This window comes from Electrona antarctica (assembly GCF_951216825.1).
Source record: "Electrona antarctica genome assembly, contig: scaffold_140, whole genome shotgun sequence".
NCBI classification, from domain to species: Eukaryota; Metazoa; Chordata; class Actinopteri; order Myctophiformes; family Myctophidae; genus Electrona; species Electrona antarctica.
The window spans coordinates 95,405-121,122 of record NW_027637610.1 but is presented as its reverse complement, the minus strand read 5'-3'; the positions used below and the strand labels follow the sequence as shown (position 1 = coordinate 121,122).

At 41.3% G+C, this 25,718-nt stretch overlaps 1 protein-coding gene across 1 annotated transcript; it reads left to right on the top strand.

The window, feature by feature from the left end:
- Positions 1 to 596: 596 nt before the first annotated feature.
- On the top strand, positions 597 to 25,714 carry LOC306918781 (uncharacterized protein; the record flags this gene model as incomplete). The annotated part of the gene is made up of 7 exons (XM_079531645.1): positions 597 to 776; positions 4,978 to 5,091; positions 9,846 to 9,939; positions 15,398 to 15,523; positions 18,315 to 18,476; positions 25,051 to 25,111; positions 25,219 to 25,714. The coding sequence occupies exons 2-7, from the start codon at positions 5,050 to 5,052 to the stop codon at positions 25,712 to 25,714; spliced, it is 981 nt and encodes a 326-aa protein (XP_079387771.1). The 5' UTR covers positions 597 to 776; positions 4,978 to 5,049.
- Between the last annotated feature and the right edge of the window lie 4 nt (positions 25,715 to 25,718).

Genomic DNA, 25,718 nt, shown 5'->3' with positions numbered 1-25,718 from the left:
CACAAGGGCTCTTTATTTACCCCACCGTGAAAAAACTATAAATGAAACCACACAAACAAAACAACTTTTAACACAATGATTTATAAACACCATGGATGTATATGACATTTTTGACATGTCATAAAATAACAGGTAACAAAATAACAAAATAACAAAATAACAGGTAACACAATTGCATGATGGTAACCATGGCAACGAATGGTGTCTGTTTCCTGTTTCTGCACAAGGAGGGCGAGTATATTTCCAAACAGTTTTTTATACCCATGCACCCTAATCAAGGGAACTTGATTCAGCTGGAGGGGAACTTCCTGACGAGGGAACCTCCCGAGAGCACTTCAAGTCAAGGGACTGGTTTCAGAAAGGGCCTAGGGTACCACCGTCCAATATTCAGAAAAGGTAACCGAGCGTTCCGAAAGGGGATACAGGATCTTAAGCTGTGTTCACGTTCACTCTCCCATTGGAAATTAATAGATTATCTCTCTCTCTCTCTCTCTGTTACCTCGAAAATACAACGGTTTTAATGGGCGACTTCGCCAGAGGTTTTATTTTAGGGCGACCGTTCTTTACTTTTGGGGTCGAGATGGAAAAGGGGCGGACCGTCTTCCCGTCTCCTAATAATGTGTCCGCCCACTTCACACAGATACGGGAAGTAAAGCACAGCACTCCAACAGAACTCTTGGGTGTAGTTTTTTTATTTCCACGGTGAAGTTGTTGAACAGAGACGTCTCGTCGTGTCTCGTTGTGAAAATGTCTCATAAAGGATCCTAACACCGCAGGTTAGTAAACACATGTTTATGTTTTTATTTCACAGTTTGTAGAAAGGCTACATTTCACTACAGGTCAATATAACTGTTACTGAACTAACGTTGAGGACCAAACCGTTAATAGCGAGTCATTCCCACTGACTGGGGAATTCCACTGCTGTGCGAGAGGTGCAACTTTTATACCGAAAATAAACTAAAGTACTCTAGCCGCAATTTGCAACTCTAGATTTTTTTATAATGGGATGAATCTAGAGTTGCAATACCCTCCATTGACTCCCCACTCATCATTTTGCGTTTGCGATCTGCTTGTCTTAAACGACGTTAAACTCACCAACATAGCAGCTGTAGTCCAAGCTTGAATTATTCTCTTTCAATCTGCAAAGCTTGTTTTTCATAAAAATCCCCCGTAGACATGTTATGAGCTACTTTCTGTCAAGAAGAAGAAATGTTGGAGTTTGGAAGCGCTCGTTTTTTTTAAGGGGTCGCGCTGCTGCCTCCTGCATTATGTGCAAATGCGAAACAGATGCATGCAGGGACGTTCAGTGACTTACGACGAGCGCTTCCAAAGTCCAGCACTTAGAAAAAGAATCACTTGCACAGAATTTCTTGACAGAAAGTAGCTCATAACATGTCTACGGGGGATTTTTATGAAAAACAAGCTTTGCAGATTGAAAGAGAATAATTCAAGCTTGGACTACAGCTGCAATGTTGGTGAGTTTAACGTCGTTTAAGACAAGCAGATCGCAAAAGCAAAATGATGAGTGGGGAGTCAATGGAGGGTATTGCAACTCTAGATTCATCCCGTTATAAAAAAATCTAGAGTTGCAAATTGCGGCTAAAAGTACTCCTGCTAATCAATGAAAACACAGCCTGTTTAGTGTTGGTGAAAGTCTATTCTCCAGGCTGGGAAGCGTCTTAGCTCCACAGCTTCTCTAAAATGCACTTTTTTGTCATGAAATAAAAATGCATCCAAAGTGGATCGGCGCAATATGGCACAAAATGCATTGTATTTTTATTTGTTTTTACTTTATTGAGTCAATCACATGTACAATTCCTTGCAACATGAATACATTTTCTTTCCACATTTGTTTCTCTACATGTTTCATGTTTGACAAAATGCATTTTAGAGATAAACTGGGGACCTGATACCTGAGACGCTTCCCAGCCTGGAGATTAGAATCTGGTCTAGCAGGCTTTGTTTCGGTGAGTAGGACTGGCGACTGGCTACCTGGTTGTGTTTATTTTAGGGACATTCTAAACCCCCCACGATAGTGGGACAGTTTGCTAGAGGGGAGAGGAGGTCCTGCTGAAATATGTGACAATCGTCTCTAGACAATCGCATAACGTCAGTGTCCGAATGTAAATCGTTGCAGTTTGTTCATTAGCAGAGTTAATTTAACGGTATTCATGACAAAAATAGTGCAAATAGTTGGACCCCTCGTGTAGCAGAGTGGCTGAGAGCCTCTGAATGATGCGGTGTTGATTTTGTTGACTAAAACTAAGACCTACCTTTTTTCACTGACAAAAACTAAATAAACTAAGCTATGATGACTAAAACTAAGACTAAATATTGACAATTTCGTCAGCAAATAAAAACTAGATTAAAATGTGACTAGTGGACAAGAGGGCCAGTAGGCCTATAAGTCATTTAACACTTGGTTGCATGCTGAAAATAGCCGATCTACAAGCTCACAAAGCGTCGCGCTGCGACGCTTTGTGAGCTTGTAGATCGGCTATTTTCAGCAAGTGTAAAAACAGTAATTATTTACAACGGCATCAAGGCCCGCATAAAAATACATTTTAGTCGACTAAATCAACCTCCTCGACTGCCTACCTAGATAAATGCCCCAGGCCCCTAGCTCAGGTCCATAGCTCGGCAGCAAAGGGCCTTAGGGCTATGGACCAGAGCTACCAGGCCGCCCCCTCAGGTCCATAGCTCGGCAGCAAAGGGCCTTAGGGCTATGGACCAGAGCTACCAGGCCGCCCCCTCAGGTCCATAGCTCGGCAGCAAAGGGCCTTAGGGCTATGGACCAGAGCTACCAGGCCGCCCCCTCAGGTCCATAGCTCGGCAGCAAAGGGCCTTAGGGCTATGGACCAGAGCTACCAGGCCGCCCCCTCAGGTCCATAGCTCGGCAGCAAAGGGCCTTAGGGCTATGGACCAGAGCTACCAGGCCGCCCCCTCAGGTCCATAGCTCGGCAGCAAAGGGCCTTAGGGCTATGGACCAGAGCTACCAGGCCGCCCCCTCAGGTCCTCCACTGCTGGCCTGCTTGAGGTGCCTATTAAGGGATGGCGCGTTCGGAAGTACGGCACCGGAGCGCACTCGCCTATTAGTTTGCATTGCACAGTGCGCTCGGTGTGCTATTTCCGAACGCGCCCTATAAGATAAGATACGGTGAGGCAGCTTTCTGCTTCTATGGGCCAACAGCCTGGAATATAGTCCCATTACAGCTTAGACAGGCACCCTCCGTAGACACATTTAAATCACAGCTCCAGACCCACCTCTTTACTCCCGTTTGTTCTTACCCATGTGTGTGTTGCTGTGTTCCTATTCACGCTGTTTGTTCTTACCCATGTGTGTGTTGCTGTGTTCCTATTCAAGCTGTTTGTTCTTACCCATGTGTGTGTTGCTGTGTTCCTATTCACGCTGTTTGTTCTTACCCATGTGTGTGTTGCTGTGTTCCTATTCACGCTGTTTGTTCTTACCCATGTGTGTGTTGCTGTGTTCCTATTCAAGCTGTTTGTTCTTACCCATGTGTGTTGCTGTGTTCCTATTCACGCTGTTTGTTCTTACCCATGTGTGTGTTGCTGTGTTCCTATTCACGCTGTTTGTTCTTACCCATGTGTGTGTTGCTGTGTTCCTATTCACGCTGTTTGTTCTTACCCATGTGTGTTGCTGTGTTCCTATTCAAGCTGTTTGTTCTTACCCATGTGTGTTGCTGTGTTCCTATTCAAGCTGTTTGTTCTTACCCATGTGTGTGTTGCTGTGTTCCTATTCACGCTGTTTGTTCTTACCCATGTGTGTGTTGCTGTGTTCCTATTCACGCTGTGTGTTCTTACCCATGTGTGTGTTGCTGTGTTCCTATTCACGCTTTTTGCTCTTTGCTATTGCTTTTTATTGTTGATTTTATGCTCTTTGTTATTGTTTTTCATTGTCTTAATGAAGTGTTTTTGCTAGCTTTCTTGCTACTCTACGTTTGTGTTTTTATCTCCTTTTGCCCTGTTAAGCACTTTGCGGTGGGGGGGTGGACTCGGTTACGGGGTAGCTCTGGTCGGCTATGGGCCAGAGCTATAGAGCGTCGCAGTCCCGCCTCCTACCATGGACCTGGAAATGATTCTCCGTTCATTTTCCTCATAGACATTTCAGAAAGTATTTATTTAAAGACGTTTACGCCGCGGACAAAGCCAACTCGAGTCGTGACAAATCATGACAACAAACACAATTTTTTGGGCCGAACAAATAATTACAAAGAAGAAAAAACGGCAGGTTACAACACTTTTTTTTGTTGTTGTTCTTCTTTGTCATCATTTGTTTGGTCCAAAATATTGTTTGTGTTGTCATGACTCGAGTTGGCTTTGTCCGCGGCGTAACCGTCTTTAAATAAATACTTTAAGAAATGTCTATGGGAAAAATGCATTGGGTTTCATTTCCTGGTCCATGGTAGGGGGCGGGACTGCAACGCTCTATTTACGAGGGCCAGTTTCGAATTGCAGCCGACCCCTAAGTGCTCTTTGAGAGCCGTTTTGAAGGAGTCAAGGGATTCACAATTCTTAATGGCTGTTGGTAGGATGTTCCACATTTTGGTGGCATAGGAGCGGAATGAATTTAGTCCCTTGTTTGTGCCGAATCTGGGTTGCACATGGTTTGTTGAACTCCCTCTGGTGTTGTGGGTGTGGACTTCGTAGACATTTAGGTAGTATTTAGACAGGTACATGGGTATCTTGGTGGTGTAGTGTTGACATTTAGGTAGTATTTAGACAGGTACATGGGTATCTTGGTGGTGTAGTTGTAGAGCAGACCCATAGCATTTCCTCCTATTTAAATAGAGCGTCTCAGTCCTGTACCCTTTCAGAACGACGGGGCACCCCCCCCCCCCCCCCCCCCCCGGCAAGATGTCTTGTGAATAACCACTATAATAACCACTATAATAACCATGCAGCGTAATGTTTGTCATGACTCATGAAGTATGTTTTCCTTTTCTGTTTTCCTTCCAGACATCCTCCTTCGTGTTGCACAGGCCTTGACGTTCTCGTTGTTGTTGTTGAAGACCATCGATCTGATCTGAGATGGAGAGACAACTTTGCGTCGCTGGTTCATTTGTCTTATTGGTACAACTAGCCTCTCACTCACACATGCACCTATACATCACACACACCTGGAATGAACCTACCAAATGCACCTATACATCACACACACCTGGAATGTACCTACCAAATGCACCTATACATCACACACACCTGGAATGAACCTACCAAATGCACCTATACATCACACACACCTGGAATGAACCTACCAAATGCACCTATACATCACACACACCTGGAATGAACCTACCAAATGCACCTATACATCACACACACCTGGAATGAACCTACCAAATGCACCTATACATCACACACACCTGGAATGAACCTACCAAATGCACCTATACATCACACACACCTGGAATGAACCTACCAAATGCACCTATACATCACACACACCTGGAATGAACCTACCAAATGCACCTATACATCACACACACCTGGAATGAACCTACCAAATGCACCTATACATCACACACACACCTGGAATGAACCTACCAAATGCACCTATACATCACACACACCTGGAATGTACCTACCAAATGCACCTATACATCACACACACCTGGAATGAACCTACCAAATGCACCTATACATCACACACACCTGGAATGAACCTACCAAATGCACCTATACATCACACACACCTGGAATGAACCTACCAAATGCACCTATACATCACACACACCTGGAATGAACCTACCAAATGCACCTATACATCACACACACCTGGAATGAACCTACCAAATGCACCTATACATCACACACACCTGGAATGAACCTACCAAATGCACCTATACATCACACACACCTGGAATGAACCTACCAAATGCACCTATACATCACACACACCTGGAATGAACCTACCAAATGCACCTATACATCACACACACACCTGGAATGAACCTACCAAATGCACCTATACATCACACACACCTGGAATGTACCTACCAAATGCACCTATACATCACACACACCTGGAATGAACCTACCAAATGCACCTATACATCACACACACCTGGAATGAACCTACCAAATGCACCTATACATCACACACCTGGAATGAACCTACCAAATGCACCTATACATCACACACACCTGGAATGAACCTACCAAATGCACCTATACATCACAAACACCTGGAATGTACCTACCAAATGCATCACACACACCTGGAATGAACCTACCAAATGCAGACTATTTATCATTATGAAAACCATTGATAGCTTTTTGAAAAGGCACTAAGCAACATCTTAACTCATTCAGGACACGAAACCCCTTTTGGGGATTTTAGCATCATGTTATACTTTAGCTATCGAAAAATAGCAGGAGCTTCACCTTGTAGATCTGCTATTTTTGAAAAATAATGGTGCAAATCTTTGAATATACTGTATGTTCTATCACAGAGGACGTTTTTAACTCATATCTTTGCTTCTGGGCGGTACCACATATTTTAACTCATATCTTTGCTTCTGGGCGGTACCACATATTTAACTCATATCTTTGCTTCTGGGCGGTACCACATATTTAACTCATATCTTTGCTTCTGGGCGGTACCACATATTTTAACTCATATCTTTGCTTCTGGGCGGTACCACATATTTTAACTCATATCTTTGCTTCTGGGCGGTACCACATATTTACCTCATATCTTTGCTTCTGGGCGGTACCACATATTTAACTCATATCTTTGCTTCTGGGCGGTACCACATATTTTAACTCATATCTTTGCTTCTGGGCGGTACCACATATTTAACTCATATCTTTGCTTCTGGGCGGTACCACATATTTACCTCATATCTTTGCTTCTGGGCGGTACCACATATTTTAATTCATATCTTTGCTTCTGGGCGGTACCACATATTGCAACTCATATCTTTGCTTCTGGGCGGTACCACATATTTTAACTCATATCTTTGCTTCTGGGCGGTACCACATATTTTAACTCATATCTTTGCTTCTGGGTAGAGATGCAACCGATCCGATATTATATCGGGATCGGCCTCCGATCCAGCGTAATTAATGTATCGGAGATCGGATTTGACGCAACCGATACACGCTCCGATACAGGAGGGGGAAACGTGTTTAATGTTTACTACAGTCCGTCCTGCTCAGACAGTGCAGTGAGCGAATCCAACCTCCAGTATGTAAGGCTACAGACTGCAAACAGAGACTATAGAAAAAAGCCCCACTAAGGTGCAATATGCAAGAGAATGTAATCACTTACACTTAACAGCTAGTATTAGAAGTATAAAGTTTACCCGTCGTCGCACGGATCAGTCAAGTCACTGCATGCGCAGTTCAGTTGTGTGGTGGAGACTTGATCATCTCCACACCACAGCTGCGTTCTGACATTGTTGTTGATGAGATTGCTCTTGTAATCCATTCTTCTGCTATATATTAACTGCACACACGTGCTGTTTAGCGCTATGTGATTCAATCTTTGTAACTTTATTATTGCCATTGGAAAAAAAAATGCTGCTGTGACGATGATGATGATGAAGAATAAGCGCACGTCGTCGTCGCGGTTAAATCCGTCTTTATATAATTGGCTCAGTTATCAAACCATGACATTGTTGTCAGAAGCTCAAATATTGATTAAGATTGTAAGTTTAGTGCAATTCTTAAGACAAAGACAGAGTTTGCAAACTAAAGTAGCAAACACAACACCAGCACCATAACAAACGTCCTGAGACCTGAGGTATTTTTTTTCTCCCCGAGTTCTGTCGGTAAGGCTCAAGGCTTTTGTCACATGATAGCGCAGCTGATTCCAGGCATCACATTAGGGCTAAAAGGTACCACTCCCACTGTACATAGCAATAATAATAATTACTATTATTATTATTAATAGACCATAGTATTAATGAACAGGTTACATGCAGGCATCACTTTAGGGGTAAAAAGGTACCTTTGCACATAATAATAATAATTAAAAAAAAACATAGTATTAATTAACAGGTTGCCATTTCCTTAAGGTTTACAGGTTAAACACTTATTATTCTTATTTTTAAACACTTAACCATAAACATCCCTTCTTTGAATTTAAATGTAAGGCATTTGTACATTATTTGCTATTTAGAGATATGCTGTGTATTACAGCCTTGTGTAACATTACACAACAAACAATATTAATAGTATGACTGCTCTATTATTTAAAGCCTATTCTTCAATTTAAAAAATCACACCCGTGTGAAGTGAGGGGCACTCTTATCATTGTACATCATCATGACGTAACATGTCTATTTGCTGTCAACAGGAATTTAATGTTTGTGTAAGACAAAAATCTACACTTAGCTGAATATAGGAGGGGCTTGCGCCCCTCAAAAATAAGGGGACTTCCCTCAAGTCAGACCACTCGTTAGTCAGACCCATGCTGCGGGTTACAAATCATCGTGGCTTGGGTTAGGTTAGGGTTTAGGATAGTGTTAATAATGGTCTGACTAAATTGAGATCTCTAACCAATGCCACGCTACCAAAAATAATGTCAATGCGCATTTTGTATTTTAATTTTTTGCTATGTAAAATATCGGATATCGGGAGTGTATCGGGAAATTTCAAAAATTAATATATCGGATCGGATCGGAATTGAAAAATCAGTATCGTTGCATCTCTACTTCTGGGCGGTACCACATATTTAACTCATATCTTTGCTTCTGGGCGGTACCACATATTTACCTCATATCTTTGCTTCTGGGCGGTACCACATATTTTAACTCATATCTTTGCTTCTGGGCGGTACCACATATTGCAACTCATATCTTTGCTTCTGGGCGGTACCACATATTTTAACTCATATCTTTGCTTCTGGGCGGTACCACATATTGCAACTCATATCTTTGCTTCTGGGCGGTACCACATATTTTAACTCATATCTTTGCTTCTGGGCGGTACCACATATTTTAACTCATATCTTTGCTTCTGGGCGGTACCACATATTGCAACTCATATCTTTGCTTCTGGGCGGTACCACATATTTTAACTCATATCTTTGCTTCTGGGCGGTACCACATATTTTAACTCATATCTTTGCTTCTGGGCGGTACCACATATTTAACTCATATCTTTGCTTCTGGGCGGTACCACATATTTACCTCATATCTTTGCTTCTGGGCGGTACCACATATTTTAACTCATATCTTTGCTTCTGGGCGGTACCACATATTGCAACTCATATCTTTGCTTCTGGGCGGTACCACATATTTTAACTCATATCTTTGCTTCTGGGCGGTACCACATATTTAACTCATATATTTGCTTCTGGGCGGTACCACATATTTAGCTCATATCTTTGCTTCTGGGCGGTACCACATATTTTAACTCATATCTTTGCTTCTGGGCGGTACCACATATTTTAACTCATATCTTTGCTTCTGGGCGGTACCACATATTTTAACTCATATCTTTGCTTCTGGGCGGTACCACATATTTTGAGATGGGGGTCGGCAGCCAAATACATACATTTTCTAGGTCCTTGACATGAAAATGAAATAGTTTGAGATAGTGGTGGATATTGCTTGCAATCTCACGATTTATCAATTAGGCCTATACGTATTATACGTATATAATAATGTCCATGTTACACAAATACAATAAAACACTTTCAGGCCCACAGAGATCTTTAAATTAGAATAAATGTCTAAACATCCTAACCAGGGGTCTGGGAGCATTTCAACTTGCAAGGGGGGCTTTGATGACGTTAAACATAGGTACGTTTGTCAACACTGATCACCCAGATAATTCATATTGGATAACTAATGATGATGTCGTTGTTTCAGCAGGTGTTTCTGGGTCATGTTGGACCTGCTTTCACTTGTTCCAGTGGAGAGTATCCAGTACCACCTGATGGGAGATGCTGCCGCCTGTGTCCCGCTGGTACGGAATTTAATTTGCATGTTTTCCATTAATTAGTATATTATTTTTAAGCACTGCACTGATTTTAGATTTTAGTGCTGAATAGTTTTAATTTAGTTTTAGTCACCTGTAATGTTTTAGTGTTAGTCTAGTTTTAGTCGACTAAATATCATAAGATTTTAGTAGACTAAATCCTCAGTTTATTGGCCTTGATGCCGTCGTAATGGCTGATTTTACACTTCTAATACTGACTGACTAATACTGGATCTCTTCTCCACTAGTCCCTTCCTAACATTTTAGTCTAGTTTTTACTTATTGACTAAATTGTCAATATTTGTAGTCTAGTTTTAGTCATCATAGCTTAGTTTTCATTTAGTTTCCATTTGGTTTTCGTCAGTGAAAAAAGGTAGTCGACGAACATTTTTTGTCATAGTTTGTCGACGAAATCAACACTGAAACCATATTTAGTAGGGATGCATCGATATGGAAAATCTTTGCCAATTCCGATTGAAAATAACAATTTATCCGATACTGATACCGATATGTTTATTTAGTTTTTGTTGTTTTTATTTCCCCCTTTTGTGCCTGAGAAACAAATACATCTTACAAGAAATGCATGTTCAGAATCTACAACTTGGTAGACTACAGATAACCAACACACCTAATCTACAGCTTGGTATACTACAGATAACCAACACACCAACATAGAATCTACAGCTTGGTAGACTACAGATAACCAACACACCAACATAGAATCTACAGCTAGGTAGACTACAGATAACCACCACACCAACATAGAATCTACAGCTTGGTAGACTACAGATAACCAACACACCAACATATAATCTACAGCTTGGTAGACTACAGATAACCAACATAGAATCTACAGCTTGGTAGACTACAGATAACCAACACACCAACATAGAATCTACAGCTTGGTAGACTGCAGATAACCAACACACCAACATAGAATCTACAGCTTGGTAGACTGCAGATAACCAACACACCAACATAGAATCTACAGCTTGGTAGGCTGCAGATAACCAACACACCAACATAGAATCTACAGCTTGGTAGACTACAAATAACCAACACACCAACATAGAATCTACAGCTTGGTAGGCTGTAGATAACCAACACACCAACATAGAATCTACAGCTTGGTAGACTGCAGATAACCAACACACCAACTTAGAATCTACAGCTTGGTAGGCTGCAGATAACCAACACACCAACATAGAATCTACAGCTTGGTAGGCTGCAGATAACCAACACACCAACATAGAATCTACAGCTAGGTAGGCTGCAGATAACCAACACACCAACATATAATCTACAGCTTGGTAGGCTGCAGATAACCAACACACCAACATAGAATCTACAGCTAGGTAGGCTGCAGATAACCAACACACCAACATAGAATCTACAGCTTGGTAGACTGCAGATAACCAACACACCAACATAGAATCTACAGCTTGGTAGACTGCAGATAACCAACACACCAACATAGAATCTACAGCTTGGTAGACTGCAGATAACCAACACACCAACATACAATCTACAGCTTGGTAGACTGCAGATAACCAACACACCAACATAGAATCTACAGCTTGGTAGACTGCAGATAACCAACACACCAACATAAAATCTACAGCTTGGTAGACTGCAGATAACCAACACACCAACATAAAATCTACAGCTTGGTAGACTACAGATAACCAACACACCAACATAGAATCTACAGCTTGGTAGACTGCAGATAACCAACACACCAACATAGAATCTACAGCTTGGTAAGCTGCAGATAACCAACACACCAACATATAATCTACAGCTTGGTAGACTGCAGATAACCAACACACCAACATAGAATCTACAGCTTGGTAGGCTGCAGATAACCAACACACCAACATATAATCTACAGCTTGGTAGGCTGCAGATAACCAACATAGAATCTACAGCTTGGTAGACTGCAGATAACCAACACACCAACATAGAATCTACAGCTTGGTAGGCTGCAGATAACCAACACACCAACATAGAATCTACAGCTTGGTAGGCTGCAGATAACCAACACACCAACATAGAATCTACAGCTTGGTAGACTACAGATAACCAACACACCAACATAGAATCTACAGCTTGGTGGGCTGCAGATAACCAACACACCAACATATAATCTACAGCTTGGTAGACTGCAGATAACCAACACACCAACATATAATCTACAGCTTGGTAGGCTGCAGATAACCAACACACCAACATAGAATCTACAGCTAGGTAGGCTGCAGATAACCAACACACCAACATAGAATCTACAGCTTGGTAGATTACAGATAACCAACACACCAACATAGAATCTACAGCTTGGTAGACTGCAGATAACCAACACACCAACATAGAATCTACAGCTTGGTAGACTGCAGATAACCAACACACCAACATAGAATCTACAGCTTGGTAGACTGCAGATAACCAACACACCAACATAGAATCTACAGCTTGGTAGACTGCAGATAACCAACACACCAACATAGAATCTACAGCTTGGTAGACTGCAGATAACCAACACACCAACATAGAATCTACAGCTTGGTAGGCTGCAGATAACCAACACACCAACATAGAATCTACAGCTAGGTAGGCTGCAGATAACCAACACACCAACATATAATCTACAGCTAGGTAGGCTGCAGATAACCAACACACCAACATAGAATCTACAGCTTGGTAGGCTGCAGATAACCAAAACACCAACATAGAATCTACAGCTTGGTAGGCTGCAGATAACCAACACACCAACATAGAATCTACAGCTAGGTAGGCTGCAGATATCCAACACACCAACATAGCATCTACAGCTTGGTAGGCTGCAGATAACCAACACACCAACATAGAATCTACAGCTTGGTAGGCTGCAGATAACCAACACACCAACATAGAATCTACAGCTAGGTAGGCTGCAGATAACCAACACACCAACATAGAATCTACAGCTTGGTAGATTACAGATAACCAACACACCAACATAGAATCTACAGCTTGGTAGACTACAGATAACCAACACACCAACATAGAATCTACAGCTTGGTAGATTACAGATAACCAACACACCAACATAGAATCTACAGCTTGGTAGACTACAGATAACCAACACACCAACATAGAATCTACAGCTTGGTAGACTACAGATAACCACCACACCAACATAGAATCTACAGCTTGGTAGGCTGCAGATAACCAACATAGAATCTACAGCTTGGTAGGCTGCAGATAACCAACACACCAACATAGAATCTACAGCTAGGTAGGCTGCAGATAACCAACACACCAACATAGAATCTACAGCTTGGTAGGCTGCAGATAACCAACACACCAACATAGAATCTACAGCTAGGTAGGCTGCAGATAACCAACACACCAACATAGAATCTACAGCTTGGTAGGCTGCAGATAACCAACACACCAACATAGAATCTACAGCTTGGTAGACTGCAGATAACCAACACACCAACATAGAATCTACAGCTTGGTAGACTGCAGATAACCAACACACCAACATAGAATCTACAGCTTGGTAGACTACAGATAACCAACACACCAACATAGAATCTACAGCTTGGTAGACTACAGATAACCAACACACCAACATAGAATCTACAACTTGGTAGACTACAGATAACCAACACATCAACATAGAATCTACAGCTTGGTAGACTACAGATAACCAACACACCAACTTAGAATCTTCAGCTTGGTAGACTACAGATAACCAACACACCAACATAGAATCTACAGCTTGGTAGACTGCAGATAACCAACACACCAACATAGAATCTACAGCTTGGTAGACTGCAGATAACCAACACACCAACATAGAATCTACAGCTTGGTAGACTGCAGATAACCAACACACCAACATATAATCTACAGCTTGGTAGGCTGCAGATAACCAACACACCAACATAGAATCTACAGCTAGGTAGGCTGCAGATAACCAACACACCAACATATAATCTACAGCTAGGTAGGCTGCAGATAACCAACACACCAACATAGAATCTACAGCTTGGTAGGCTGCAGATAACCAACACACCAACATAGAATCTACAGCTTGGTAGGCTGCAGATAACCAACACACCAACATAGAATCTACAGCTAGGTAGGCTGCAGATATCCAACACACCAACATAGCATCTACAGCTTGGTAGGCTGCAGATAACCAACACACCAACATAGAATCTACAGCTAGGTAGGCTGCAGATAACCAACACACCAACATAGAATCTACAGCTTGGTAGATTACAGATAACCAACACACCAACATAGAATCTACAGCTTGGTAGACTACAGATAACCAACATAGAATCTACAGCTTGGTAGATTACAGATAACCAACACACCAACATAGAATCTACAGCTTGGTAGACTACAGATAACCAACACACCAACATAGAATCTACAGCTTGGTAGGCTGCAGATAACCAACACACCAACATATAATCTACAGCTTGGTAGGCTGCAGATAACCAACATAGAATCTACAGCTTGGTAGACTGCAGATAACCAACACACCAACATAGAATCTACAGCTTGGTAGGCTGCAGATAACCAACATAGAATCTACAGCTCGTAGACTGCAGATAACCAACACACCAACATAGAATCTACAGCTTGGTAGGCTGCAGATAACCAACACACCAACATAGAATCTACAGCTTGGTAGGCTGCAGATAACCAATACACCAACATAGAATCTACAGCTTGGTAGACTGCAGATAACCAACAAACCAACATAGAATCTACAGCTTGGTAGACTGCAGATAACCAACACACCAACATATAATCTACAGCTTGGTAGGCTGCAGATAACCAACACACCAACATAGAATCTACAGCTTGGTAGACTGCAGATAACCAACACACCAACATATAATCTACAGCTTGGTAGACTGCAGATAACCAACACACCAACATAGAATCTACATCTTGGTAGACTGCAGATAACCAACACACCAACATAGAATCTACAGCTTGGTAGACTAAAGATAACCAACACACCAACATAGAATCTACAGCTTGGTAGACTGCAGATAACCAACACACCAACATAGAATCTACAGCTTGGTAGACTGCAGATAACCAACACACCAACATAGAATCTACAGCTTGGTAGACTGCAGATAACCAACACACCAACATAGAATCTACAGCTTGGTAGGCTGCAGATAACCAACACTCAAAACGCAAAATGTATGCTTATCAACAACAGATAAATATCGGCTACTGCCATCGGTTAATGTCAGTTTTATTTGCTGATATCGATATTGACCGATAACAGCAAATATCGGCCGATACCAATTAAGTGGCCGATACTTCGGTGCATCACTAACGTTCATTAATTGTATTTTTAGCTCCTACTTATATATGCATTTGATTTTAACAGCATGAATGTCAATGTGATTCTGTGTCCCAACAGGATTCTATGTTTCTAAACATTGCAAAGAGAACCATACTGTCTCATCATGCATACACTGCCCTGACGGAACCTACATGGATCAGCCCACGCGCAGGATCCAATGTCCTCCGTGTGACACCTGTTCTGGTACATTATTATATCATTAATGACCTTCTGTCCTTCGTGTGACACCTGTTCTGGTACATTATTATATCATTAATGACCTTCTGTCCTTCGTGTGACACCTGTTCCTGTACATTATTATATCATTAATGACCTTCTGTCCTTCGTGTGACACCTGTTCTGGTACATTATTATATCATTAATGACCTTCTGTCCTTCGTGTGACACCTGTTCTGGTACATTATTATATCATTAATGACCTTCTGTCCTTCGTGTGACACCTGTTCTGGTACATTATTATATCATTAATGACCTTCTGTCCTCCGTGTGACACCTGTTCTGGTACATTATTATATCATTAATGACCTTCTGTCCTCCGTGTGACACCTGTTCTGGTACATTATTATATCATTAATGACCTTCTGTCCTCCGTGTGACACCTGTTCTGGTACATTATTATATCATTAATGACCTTCTGTCCTCCGTGTGACACCTGTTCGGGTACATTATTATATCATTAATGACTTTCTGTCCTCCGTGTGACACCTGTTCTGGTACATTATTATATCATTAATGACCTTCTGTCCTCCGTGTGACACCTGTTCTGGTACATTATTATATCATTAATGACCTTCTGTCCTCCGTGTGACACCTGTTCCTGTACATTATTATATCATTAATGACCTTCTGTCCTTCGTGTGACACCTGTTCTGGTACATTATTATATCATTAATGACCTTCTGTCCTCCGTGTGACACCTGTTCTGGTACATTATTATATCATTAATGACCTTCTGTCCTCCGTGTGACACCTGTTCTGGTACATTATTATATCATTAATGACCTTCTGTCCTTCGTGTGACACCTGTTCTGGTACATTATTATATCATTAATGACCTTCTGTCCTCCGTGTGACACCTGTTCTGGTACATTATTATATCATTAATGACCTTCTGTCCTTCGTGTGACACCGGTTCTGGTACATTATTATATCATTAATGACCTTCTGTCCTTCGTGTGACACCTGTTCTGGTACATTATTATATCATTAATGACCTTCTGTCCTCCGTGTGACACCTGTTCTGGTACATTATTATATCATTAATGACCTTCTGTCCTCCGTGTGACACCTGTTCGGGTACATTATTATATCATTAATGACCTTCTGTCCTCCGTGTGACACCTGTTCGGGTACATTATTATATCATTAATGACTTTCTGTCCTCCGTGTGACACCTGTTCTGGTACATTATTATATCATTAATGACCTTCTGTCCTCCGTGTGACACCTGTTCTGGTACATTATTATATCATTAATGACCTTCTGTCCTCCGTGTGACACCTGTTCCTGTACATTATTATATCATTAATGACCTTCTGTCCTTCGTGTGACACCTGTTCTGGTACATTATTATATCATTAATGACCTTCTGTCCTCCGTGTGACACCTGTTCTGGTACATTATTATATCATTAATGACCTTCTGTCCTCCGTGTGACACCTGTTCTGGTACATTATTATATCATTAATGACCTTCTGTCCTTCGTGTGACACCTGTTCTGGTACATTATTATATCATTAATGACCTTCTGTCCTCCGTGTGACACCTGTTCTGGTACATTATTATATCATTAATGACCTTCTGTCCTTCGTGTGACACCTGTTCTGGTACATTATTATATCATTAATGACCAACTGTCCTCCGTGTGACACCTGTTCTGGTACATTATTATATCATTAATGACCTTCTGTCCTTCGTGTGACACCTGTTCTGGTACATTATTATATCATTAATGACCTTCTGTCCTTCGTGTGACACCTGTTCTGGTACATTATTATATCATTAATGACCTTCTGTCCTCCGTGTGACACCTGTTCTGGTACATTATTATATCATTAATGACCTTCTGTCCTCCGTGTGACACCTGTTCGGGTACATTATTATATCATTAATGACTTTCTGTCCTCCGTGTGACACCTGTTCTGGTACATTATTATATCATTAATGACCTTCTGTCCTCCGTGTGACACCTGTTCTGGTACATTATTATATCATTAATGACCTTCTGTCCTTCGTGTGACACCTGTTCTGGTACATTATTATATCATTAATGACTTTCTGTCCTCCGTGTGACACCTGTTCTGGTACATTATTATATCATTAATGACCTTCTGTCCTCCGTGTGACACCTGTTCTGGTACATTATTATATCATTAATGACCTTCTGTCCTCCGTGTGACACCTGTTCCTGTACATTATTATATCATTAATGACCTTCTGTCCTTCGTGTGACACCTGTTCTGGTACATTATTATATCATTAATGACCTTCTGTCCTCCGTGTGACACCTGTTCTGGTACATTATTATATCATTAATGACCTTCTGTTCTCCGTGTGACACCTGTTCTGGTACATTATTATATCATTAATGACCTTCTGTCCTTCGTGTGACACCTGTTCTGGTACATTATTATATCATTAATGACCTTCTGTCCTCCGTGTGACACCTGTTCTGGTACATTATTATATCATTAATGACCTTCTGTCCTTCGTGTGACACCGGTTCTGGTACATTATTATATCATTAATGACCTTCTGTCCTCCGTGTGACACCTGTTCTGGTACATTATTATATCATTAAAGGACGGACAAACTGTCTCATATACTAACACCAGTTCTGCAGGTGCATTATCTGTGAATATTATAATTACTTATTAGTACACAATGGGCAGATATGACCGTCTTCTATTAAAACTGTACTTACTACAGCTAGCTGGTAAATTGTCCTTTAAACTCAACTCCATGTAATCCACAGGTCCTGGTCTGAGAGACCAGAGTCCATGTACAACCACGTCTAATGCAGTGTGTGAACCATCAGACGGATTCTACTGTGTAGAGTCAGACCAAAGAAAGGATGGATGTTTGAAGGCAGAGAAACACTGCAGCTGCCCTGCTGGTCAACATGTTGATAAAAAGGGTTAGTCTACTTCTTTTCAAATGATTGGACACAGTCCTGGTCAACATGTTGATAAAAAGGGTTAGTCTACTTCTTTTCAAATGATAGGACACAGTCCTGGTCAACATGTTGATAAAAAGGGTTAGTCTACTTCTTTTCAAATGATTGGACACAGTCCTGGTCAACATGTTGATAAAAAGGGTTAGTCTACTTCTTTTAAAATGATAGGACACAGTCTTGGTCAACATGTTGATAAAAAGGGTTAGTCTACTTGGTTTAAAATGATAGGACACAGTCCTGGTCAACATGTTGATAAAAAGGGTTAGTCTACTTGGTTTAAAATGATAGGACACAGTCCTGGTCAACATGTTGATAAAAAGGGTTAGTCTACTTGGTTTAAAATGATTGGACACAGTCCTGGTCAACATGTTGATAAAAAGGGTTAGTATACTTGGTTTAAAATGATTGGACACAGTCCTGGTCAACATGTTGATGAAAAGGGTTAGTCTACTTGGTTTAAAATGATAGGACACAGTCCTGGTCAACATGTTGATAAAAAGGGTTAGTCTACTTCTTTTAAAATGATAGGACACAGTCCTGCTCAACATGTTGATAAAAAGGGTTAGTCTACTTCTTTTCAAATGATTGGACACAGTCCTGGTCAACATGTTGATTAAAAGGGTTAGTCTACTTCTTTTAAAATGATAGGACACAGTCCTGCTCAACATGTTGATAAAAAGGGTTAGTCTACTTCTTTTCAAATGATTGGACACAGTCCTGGTCAACATGTTGATTAAAAGGGTTAGTCTACTTCTTTTAAAATGATATGACACAGTCCTGGTCAACATGTTGATGAAAAGGGTTAGTCTACTTGGTTTAAAATGATAGGACACAGTCCTGGTCAACATGTTGATAAAAAGGGTTAGTCTACTTCTTTTAAAATGATAGGACACAGTCCTGCTCAACATGTTGATAAAAAGGGTTAGTCTACTTCTTTTCAAATGATTGGACACAGTCCTGGTCAACATGTTGATTAAAAGGGTTAGTCTACTTCTTTTAAAATGATAGGACACAGTCCTGGTCAACATGTTGATAAAAAGGGTTAGTCTACTTCTTTTCAAATGATAGGACACAGTCCTGGTCAACATGTTGATAAAAAGGGTTAGTCTACTTGGTTTAAAATGATAGGACACAGTCCTGGTCAACATGTTGATAAAAAGGGTTAGTCTACTTCTTTTCAAATGATTGGACACAGTCCTGGTCAACATGTTGATAAAAAGGGTTAGTCTACTTGGTTTAAAATGATAGGACACAGTCCTGGTCAACATGTTGATAAAAAGGGTTAGTCTACTTGGTTTAAAATGATAGGACACAGTCCTGGTCAACATGTTGATAAAAAGGGTTAGTCTACTTGGTTTAAAATGATTGGACACAGTCCTGGTCAACATGTTGATAAAAAGGGTTAGTATACTTGGTTTAAAATGATAGGACACAGTCCTGGTCAACATGTTGATAAAAAGGGTTAGTCTACTTGGTTTAAAATGATAGGACACAGTCCTGGTCAACATGTTGATAAAAAGGGTTAGTCTACTTGGTTTAAAATGATTGGACACAGTCCTGGTCAACATGTTGATAAAAAGGGTTAGTCTACTTCTTTTCAAATGATAGGACACAGTCCTGGTCAACATGTTGATAAAAAGGGTTAGTATACTTGGTTTAAAATGATTGGACACAGTCCTGGTCAACATGTTGATAAAAAGGGTTAGTCTACTTCTTTTCAAATGATTGGACACAGTCCTGGTCAACATGTTGATAAAAAGGGTTAGTCTACTTGGTTTAAAATGATAGGACACAGTCCTGGTCAACATGTTGATAAAAAGGGTTAGTCTACTTGGTTTAAAATGATAGGACACAGTCCTGGTCAACATGTTGATAAAAAGGGTTAGTCTACTTGGTTTAAAATGATTGGACACAGTCCTGGTCAACATGTTGATAAAAAGGGTTAGTCTACTTGGTTTAAAATGATAGGACACAGTCCTGGTCAACATGTTGATAAAAAGGGTTAGTCTACTTGGTTTAAAATGATAGGACACAGTCCTGGTCAACATGTTGATAAAAAGGGTTAGTCTACTTGGTTTAAAATGATTGGACACAGTCCTGGTCAACATGTTGATAAAAAGGGTTAGTATACTTGGTTTAAAATGATTGGACACAGTCCTGGTCAACATGTTGATAAAAAGGGTTAGTCTACTTCTTTTAAAATGATATGACACAGTCCTGGTCAACATGTTGATGAAAAGGGTTAGTCTACTTGGTTTAAAATGATAGGACACAGTCCTGGTCAACATGTTGATAAAAAGGGTTAGTCTACTTCTTTTAAAATGATAGGACACAGTCCTGCTCAACATGTTGATAAAAAGGGTTAGTCTACTTCTTTTCAAATGATTGGACACAGTCCTGGTCAACATGTTGATTAAAAGGGTTAGTCTACTTCTTTTAAAATGATAGGACACAGTCCTGGTCAACATGTTGATAAAAAGGGTTAGTCTACTTCTTTTCAAATGATAGGACACAGTCCTGGTCAACATGTTGATAAAAAGGGTTAGTCTACTTGGTTTAAAATGATAGGACACAGTCCTGGTCAACATGTTGATAAAAAGGGTTAGTCTACTTCTTTTCAAATGATTGGACACAGTCCTGGTCAACATGTTGATAAAAAGGGTTAGTCTACTTGGTTTAAAATGATAGGACACAGTCCTGGTCAACATGTTGATAAAAAGGGTTAGTCTACTTGGTTTAAAATGATAGGACACAGTCCTGGTCAACATGTTGATAAAAAGGGTTAGTCTACTTGGTTTAAAATGATAGGACACAGTCCTGGTCAACATGTTGATAAAAAGGGTTAGTCTACTTGGTTTAAAATAATTGGACACAGTCCTGGTCAACATGTTGATAAAAAGGGTTAGTATACTTGGTTTAAAATGATTGGACACAGTCCTGGTCCATAATTGTTCAGAGAGGTTAGTGTAATTCTTTTAAAATGATAGCCCAGCCAAGACACACAGGATTAAAGAAAGGATTTATCATGACACAGGAAAAATGAAGCAGAAATGAACCATCTTAACAAGACTAAAGGCCTATTCATAGTCTGGATTTTCGGTGGTGAGGTGACCACCGCTCCGGTGGTGAGGTGACCACCGGAGCTGAAATAACGTTGAACGGTGGTGAGTAAAAACAGAGAGAAGGGCTGGAGCGGTGCCGGTGGTTTGCTCTTCACGTCATATTGTAGTTCGGTGGTCACCTAACCACTGAAAATCCAGACTATGTATGAGCCTTAAAGGTGCATTCACACTGGATGCAATGAAAATACTCACGTCAGACACTTGTTTAGCTAGATGTTACCGCTGTATATACTGTATCCACACACACGCGCACATCATTTCAGTGAGTTTCTTATTACAATAATTACGTGACGATATGCACAGGGCATTGACTTGAATTAAAGATTTGAGTTAAAAACGTTCGCTAGGAAAGAATATATACATTTTCAGGATTTAAAAAAAATAGCAGATCTACAAGCTCATAGCACGGCACCGATGAGCTTGTTGATCTGCTATTTTTCAATAGCTAAAAGTATAACATAATGCTTAAAACACCAAAAGGGGTTCCTGCCCAGAATGGGTTAACTAACGAGACACTACCAGGGGACGATATGCACAGTCCAGGGCGTCTGCTAAATGCCTAAATTGTAATTCCCAGTGGACACAACACACCAGCAGGTTCTCTGGTACACACAGGCCAGTGGACACAACACACCAGCAGGTTCTCTGGTACACACAGGCCAGTGGACACAACACACCAGCAGGTTCTCTGGTACACACAGGCCAGTGGACACAACACACCAGCAGGTTCTCTGGTACACACAGGCCAGTGGACACAACACACCAGCAGGTTCTCTGGTACACACAGGCCAGTGGACACAACACACCAGCAGGTTCTCTGGTACACACAGGCCAGTGGACACAACACACCAGCAGGTTCTCTGGTACACACATGAAGGCCAGTGGACACCACACACCAGCAGGTTCTCTGGTACACACATGAGGTCCAGTGGACACAACACACCAGCAGGTTCTCTGGTACACACAGGCCATCGTCATACTTTGTACTGTACTTTTTACTATGTTTGCTTTCCAACGTGACACGGTCACCTAGAACAGTTGTTCTCAAACTTGTTCACGTCGAGGACCCCCAAATTGAGAGGTATTTAGCCGCGGACCCCTGTCTGGAAATATGTTGTGCAGAAGTAAAGATTTAAGTTTAAAAAAAAAAAAAAAGTCTAATATTTGCACACATTTTCGGCTCATAGCATGTAACGTTGTGTCACGCAATATTGTGACTATATTATTTGGGGTAGGGTGTCAGACTGGTAGGGTAGGGTCACTAGGGTGTCAGACTGGTAGGGTAGGGTGTCAGACTGGTAGGGTAGGGTCACTAGGGTGTCAGACTGGTAGGGTAGGGTCACTAGGGTGTCAGACTGGTAGGGTAGGGTGTCAGACTGGTAGTACATCGGACCAAACGCATGCACCCCCCAGACCCCACTTTGAGAACCAATGACCTAGAACAGTGGTTTTCAACCATTTTCATTTCAGGGACCATTATTTATTTATTTGGGATTTGAGCCACGGACCTATCCTGACTCCGCCAGATGGAGGCAGTACTGAGTTCACCAGTTCCCTCCTCCTGCCTGCATCTGGGCTCTCTCAAGCAGAAACCATGAACCTGGAAGCAGCGGGACAAAAATCTGATATCTCCATTTTGAGTTCTAGTCTTGTTAGGTTTTTTGATTGATTGATTGAAATATAATATAAAGCAGTTTGCAGAATTACAGTACAATTCAAGCACAACTCAATACAAAGACTGTTAACTGTGAGTGGACGACCCAATAAAGCATTACACTTGTTTACAACAACATTTAGAGACGTACAAATATACACTTGTATAAAGCCAAAGAACAGAACAGGAATTCATCATAAAGGAGGCAAAAAGGGAAAAGAAGGGTAGGGGGATTCAGATTTTACGGGGGCCAGTTGAGTTTACATTTGCGCTGTGGCACAGCTTCAATATGTCTCGTGTTAATGTTAACGAAGTCCACACCCACAACACCAGAGGGAGTGCAACCAACCATGTGCAACCCAGATTCGGCACAAACGAGGGACTAAATTATTTTCGCTCCTATGCCACCAAAATGTGGAACGCCCTACCAACAGTCATTAAGACATGTGAATCCCTTGACTCCTTCAAAACGGCTCTCAAAGGGCACCTACGGACGGCTGCAATTCGAAACTGGCCCCCGTAAAATGTGAATCCCCACCGCCCACCCCTTTTTCCCCTCACTGTATATGTTTATTTTCCCTTTTTACCTCCTTTATGATGAATTCCTGTTCTGTTCTTTGACTATATAGTAGTGTATCTGTACGTCTCTAATGTTTTGATGAATTGAACATGGTGGACCCTCTTGTAAACAAGTGTAATGCTTAATTGGGTCGTCCACTCACAGTTTTTGTATTGAGTTTGTGCTTGAAATGTACTGTAATTCTGCAAACTGTTAATAAATATTTCAATCAATTGATCCCACCTCTAGCGGCCTCATACAGCCACATATCGGTCCCGTAGATCGTCTGCCTGAGAGATCCCAGACTCTCCCAGCTGGCAGAATGCAAATGTTGTCCAGCAGGGGGAGTGGTTCCACCAGGCTACCACGGACCACCATTTGATGACATTTAGCCTCTCTTAGACCCGGCTAAAGAATACTTTGTTGTCGGGTTCATAATTTCATGCTGAATTGAAACGTTGTTCAAAATAACAATTATTTTACATTGTCTAATTGTGTAAACCAGTGGTTCCCAAACTTGTTCACGTCGAGGACCCCCAAATTGACACTAATCAGCCTGTGGACCCCCGTTTGAAAAAGATATGCCAAGGACCCCCATAAGAGAAGATTTTGACGGCTCTAGCAGTGATTTTCAACCTGTTTAATTTCAAGGACCCCCAGTTTGAGATGCATTAGTCTACGGACCCCCATTCAATGGCACGTCTATCTCTGGGACCCCCAATTTACATTGTAAAATCAATGCTAATTTAACTCAGAGAGTGTACAAATGGGACGGGTCCATTTGGTTCCGAATTATCATTTAGCTTATGGGTCCCCCCTGGAATTCCCTCAAGTACCCCTGGGGGTCCCCGGACCCCACTTTGGGAACCACTGGTGTAGACTTCTTGTAAATTCAGTAATGCAGATGTTTAACAATAATTGAACTCTTGAGAGCGTAAAATGAAACCAAATTGACCCGTACGGGTCCATACGGGTCCATTTGTTTTCATTTTACGCTCTCAAGAGTTAAAGATAATAATGGTCCATTTGGTTACCAACTCTCCATCCTTTAGCTGCATGGGGACCACCTGGAACTCGATCTCTGAAGGACCACTGGTGGTCCCCGGACCACTGGTTGAAAACCACTGGCCTTATAGAATACTGTATTTACTGTATTTAATGTTCTCTTTCCGTCCATGTGTTTTTGTATTTTTCCTACAGGAACGTCATCTGAAGATACAAAGTGTGCAGCTTCTCGAGAAGCCAGAAGCTGGAACCCAGAGTAAGTGTCATTTACAGAAGAGCAGAGTCCAGCCTTCATCAAATAAATCATGCAAATTCTTAAGATGAACATGAATCAATGAAATGTATTTTCTCTTGTTATTCCAGCTCTGGACCTGATCCTCCAAATACAACCCCTGGTGGTGGTGTTGGAGTGGGGGTTGCTTTTGTTGTTGGTCTTGTTCTTGGTCTTGTGGTTGTTGGTAGTGGCTCCGTTACTGATGTTGTTAAGTGCGGTGCTGTTCGTAATCGTTTGTTTCGTTTTGTTTTGGGTTTTGCGGTTTGTGTTATTTTGGCTGCTGCTGCTGTTTTGGTTGCTCATCTTCTTCCTGGTTTTAGTGTTCTTGGTTGTGTTATAGTTGTTTATGCTGCTGTGGTTGGTGTTGGTGTTGCTTTTTATCCTCCTCTTTATGACCTTGCTGACAAATATAGTGTTAGAGTTGCTAAAGTTTTAAGTGTTGTCATTTTCGGTGTTGCTGCTGGGGTTGGTGTTTATGTATTGGTAATTGGTACTAATGGTATTAGTCATCTTATTGGGGTTGTTGGTGGGCTCGGTGTTGGGATGGTGATTCTGCTGTTGTGTAAGAGCCATAGTGGGGGTTAACGAG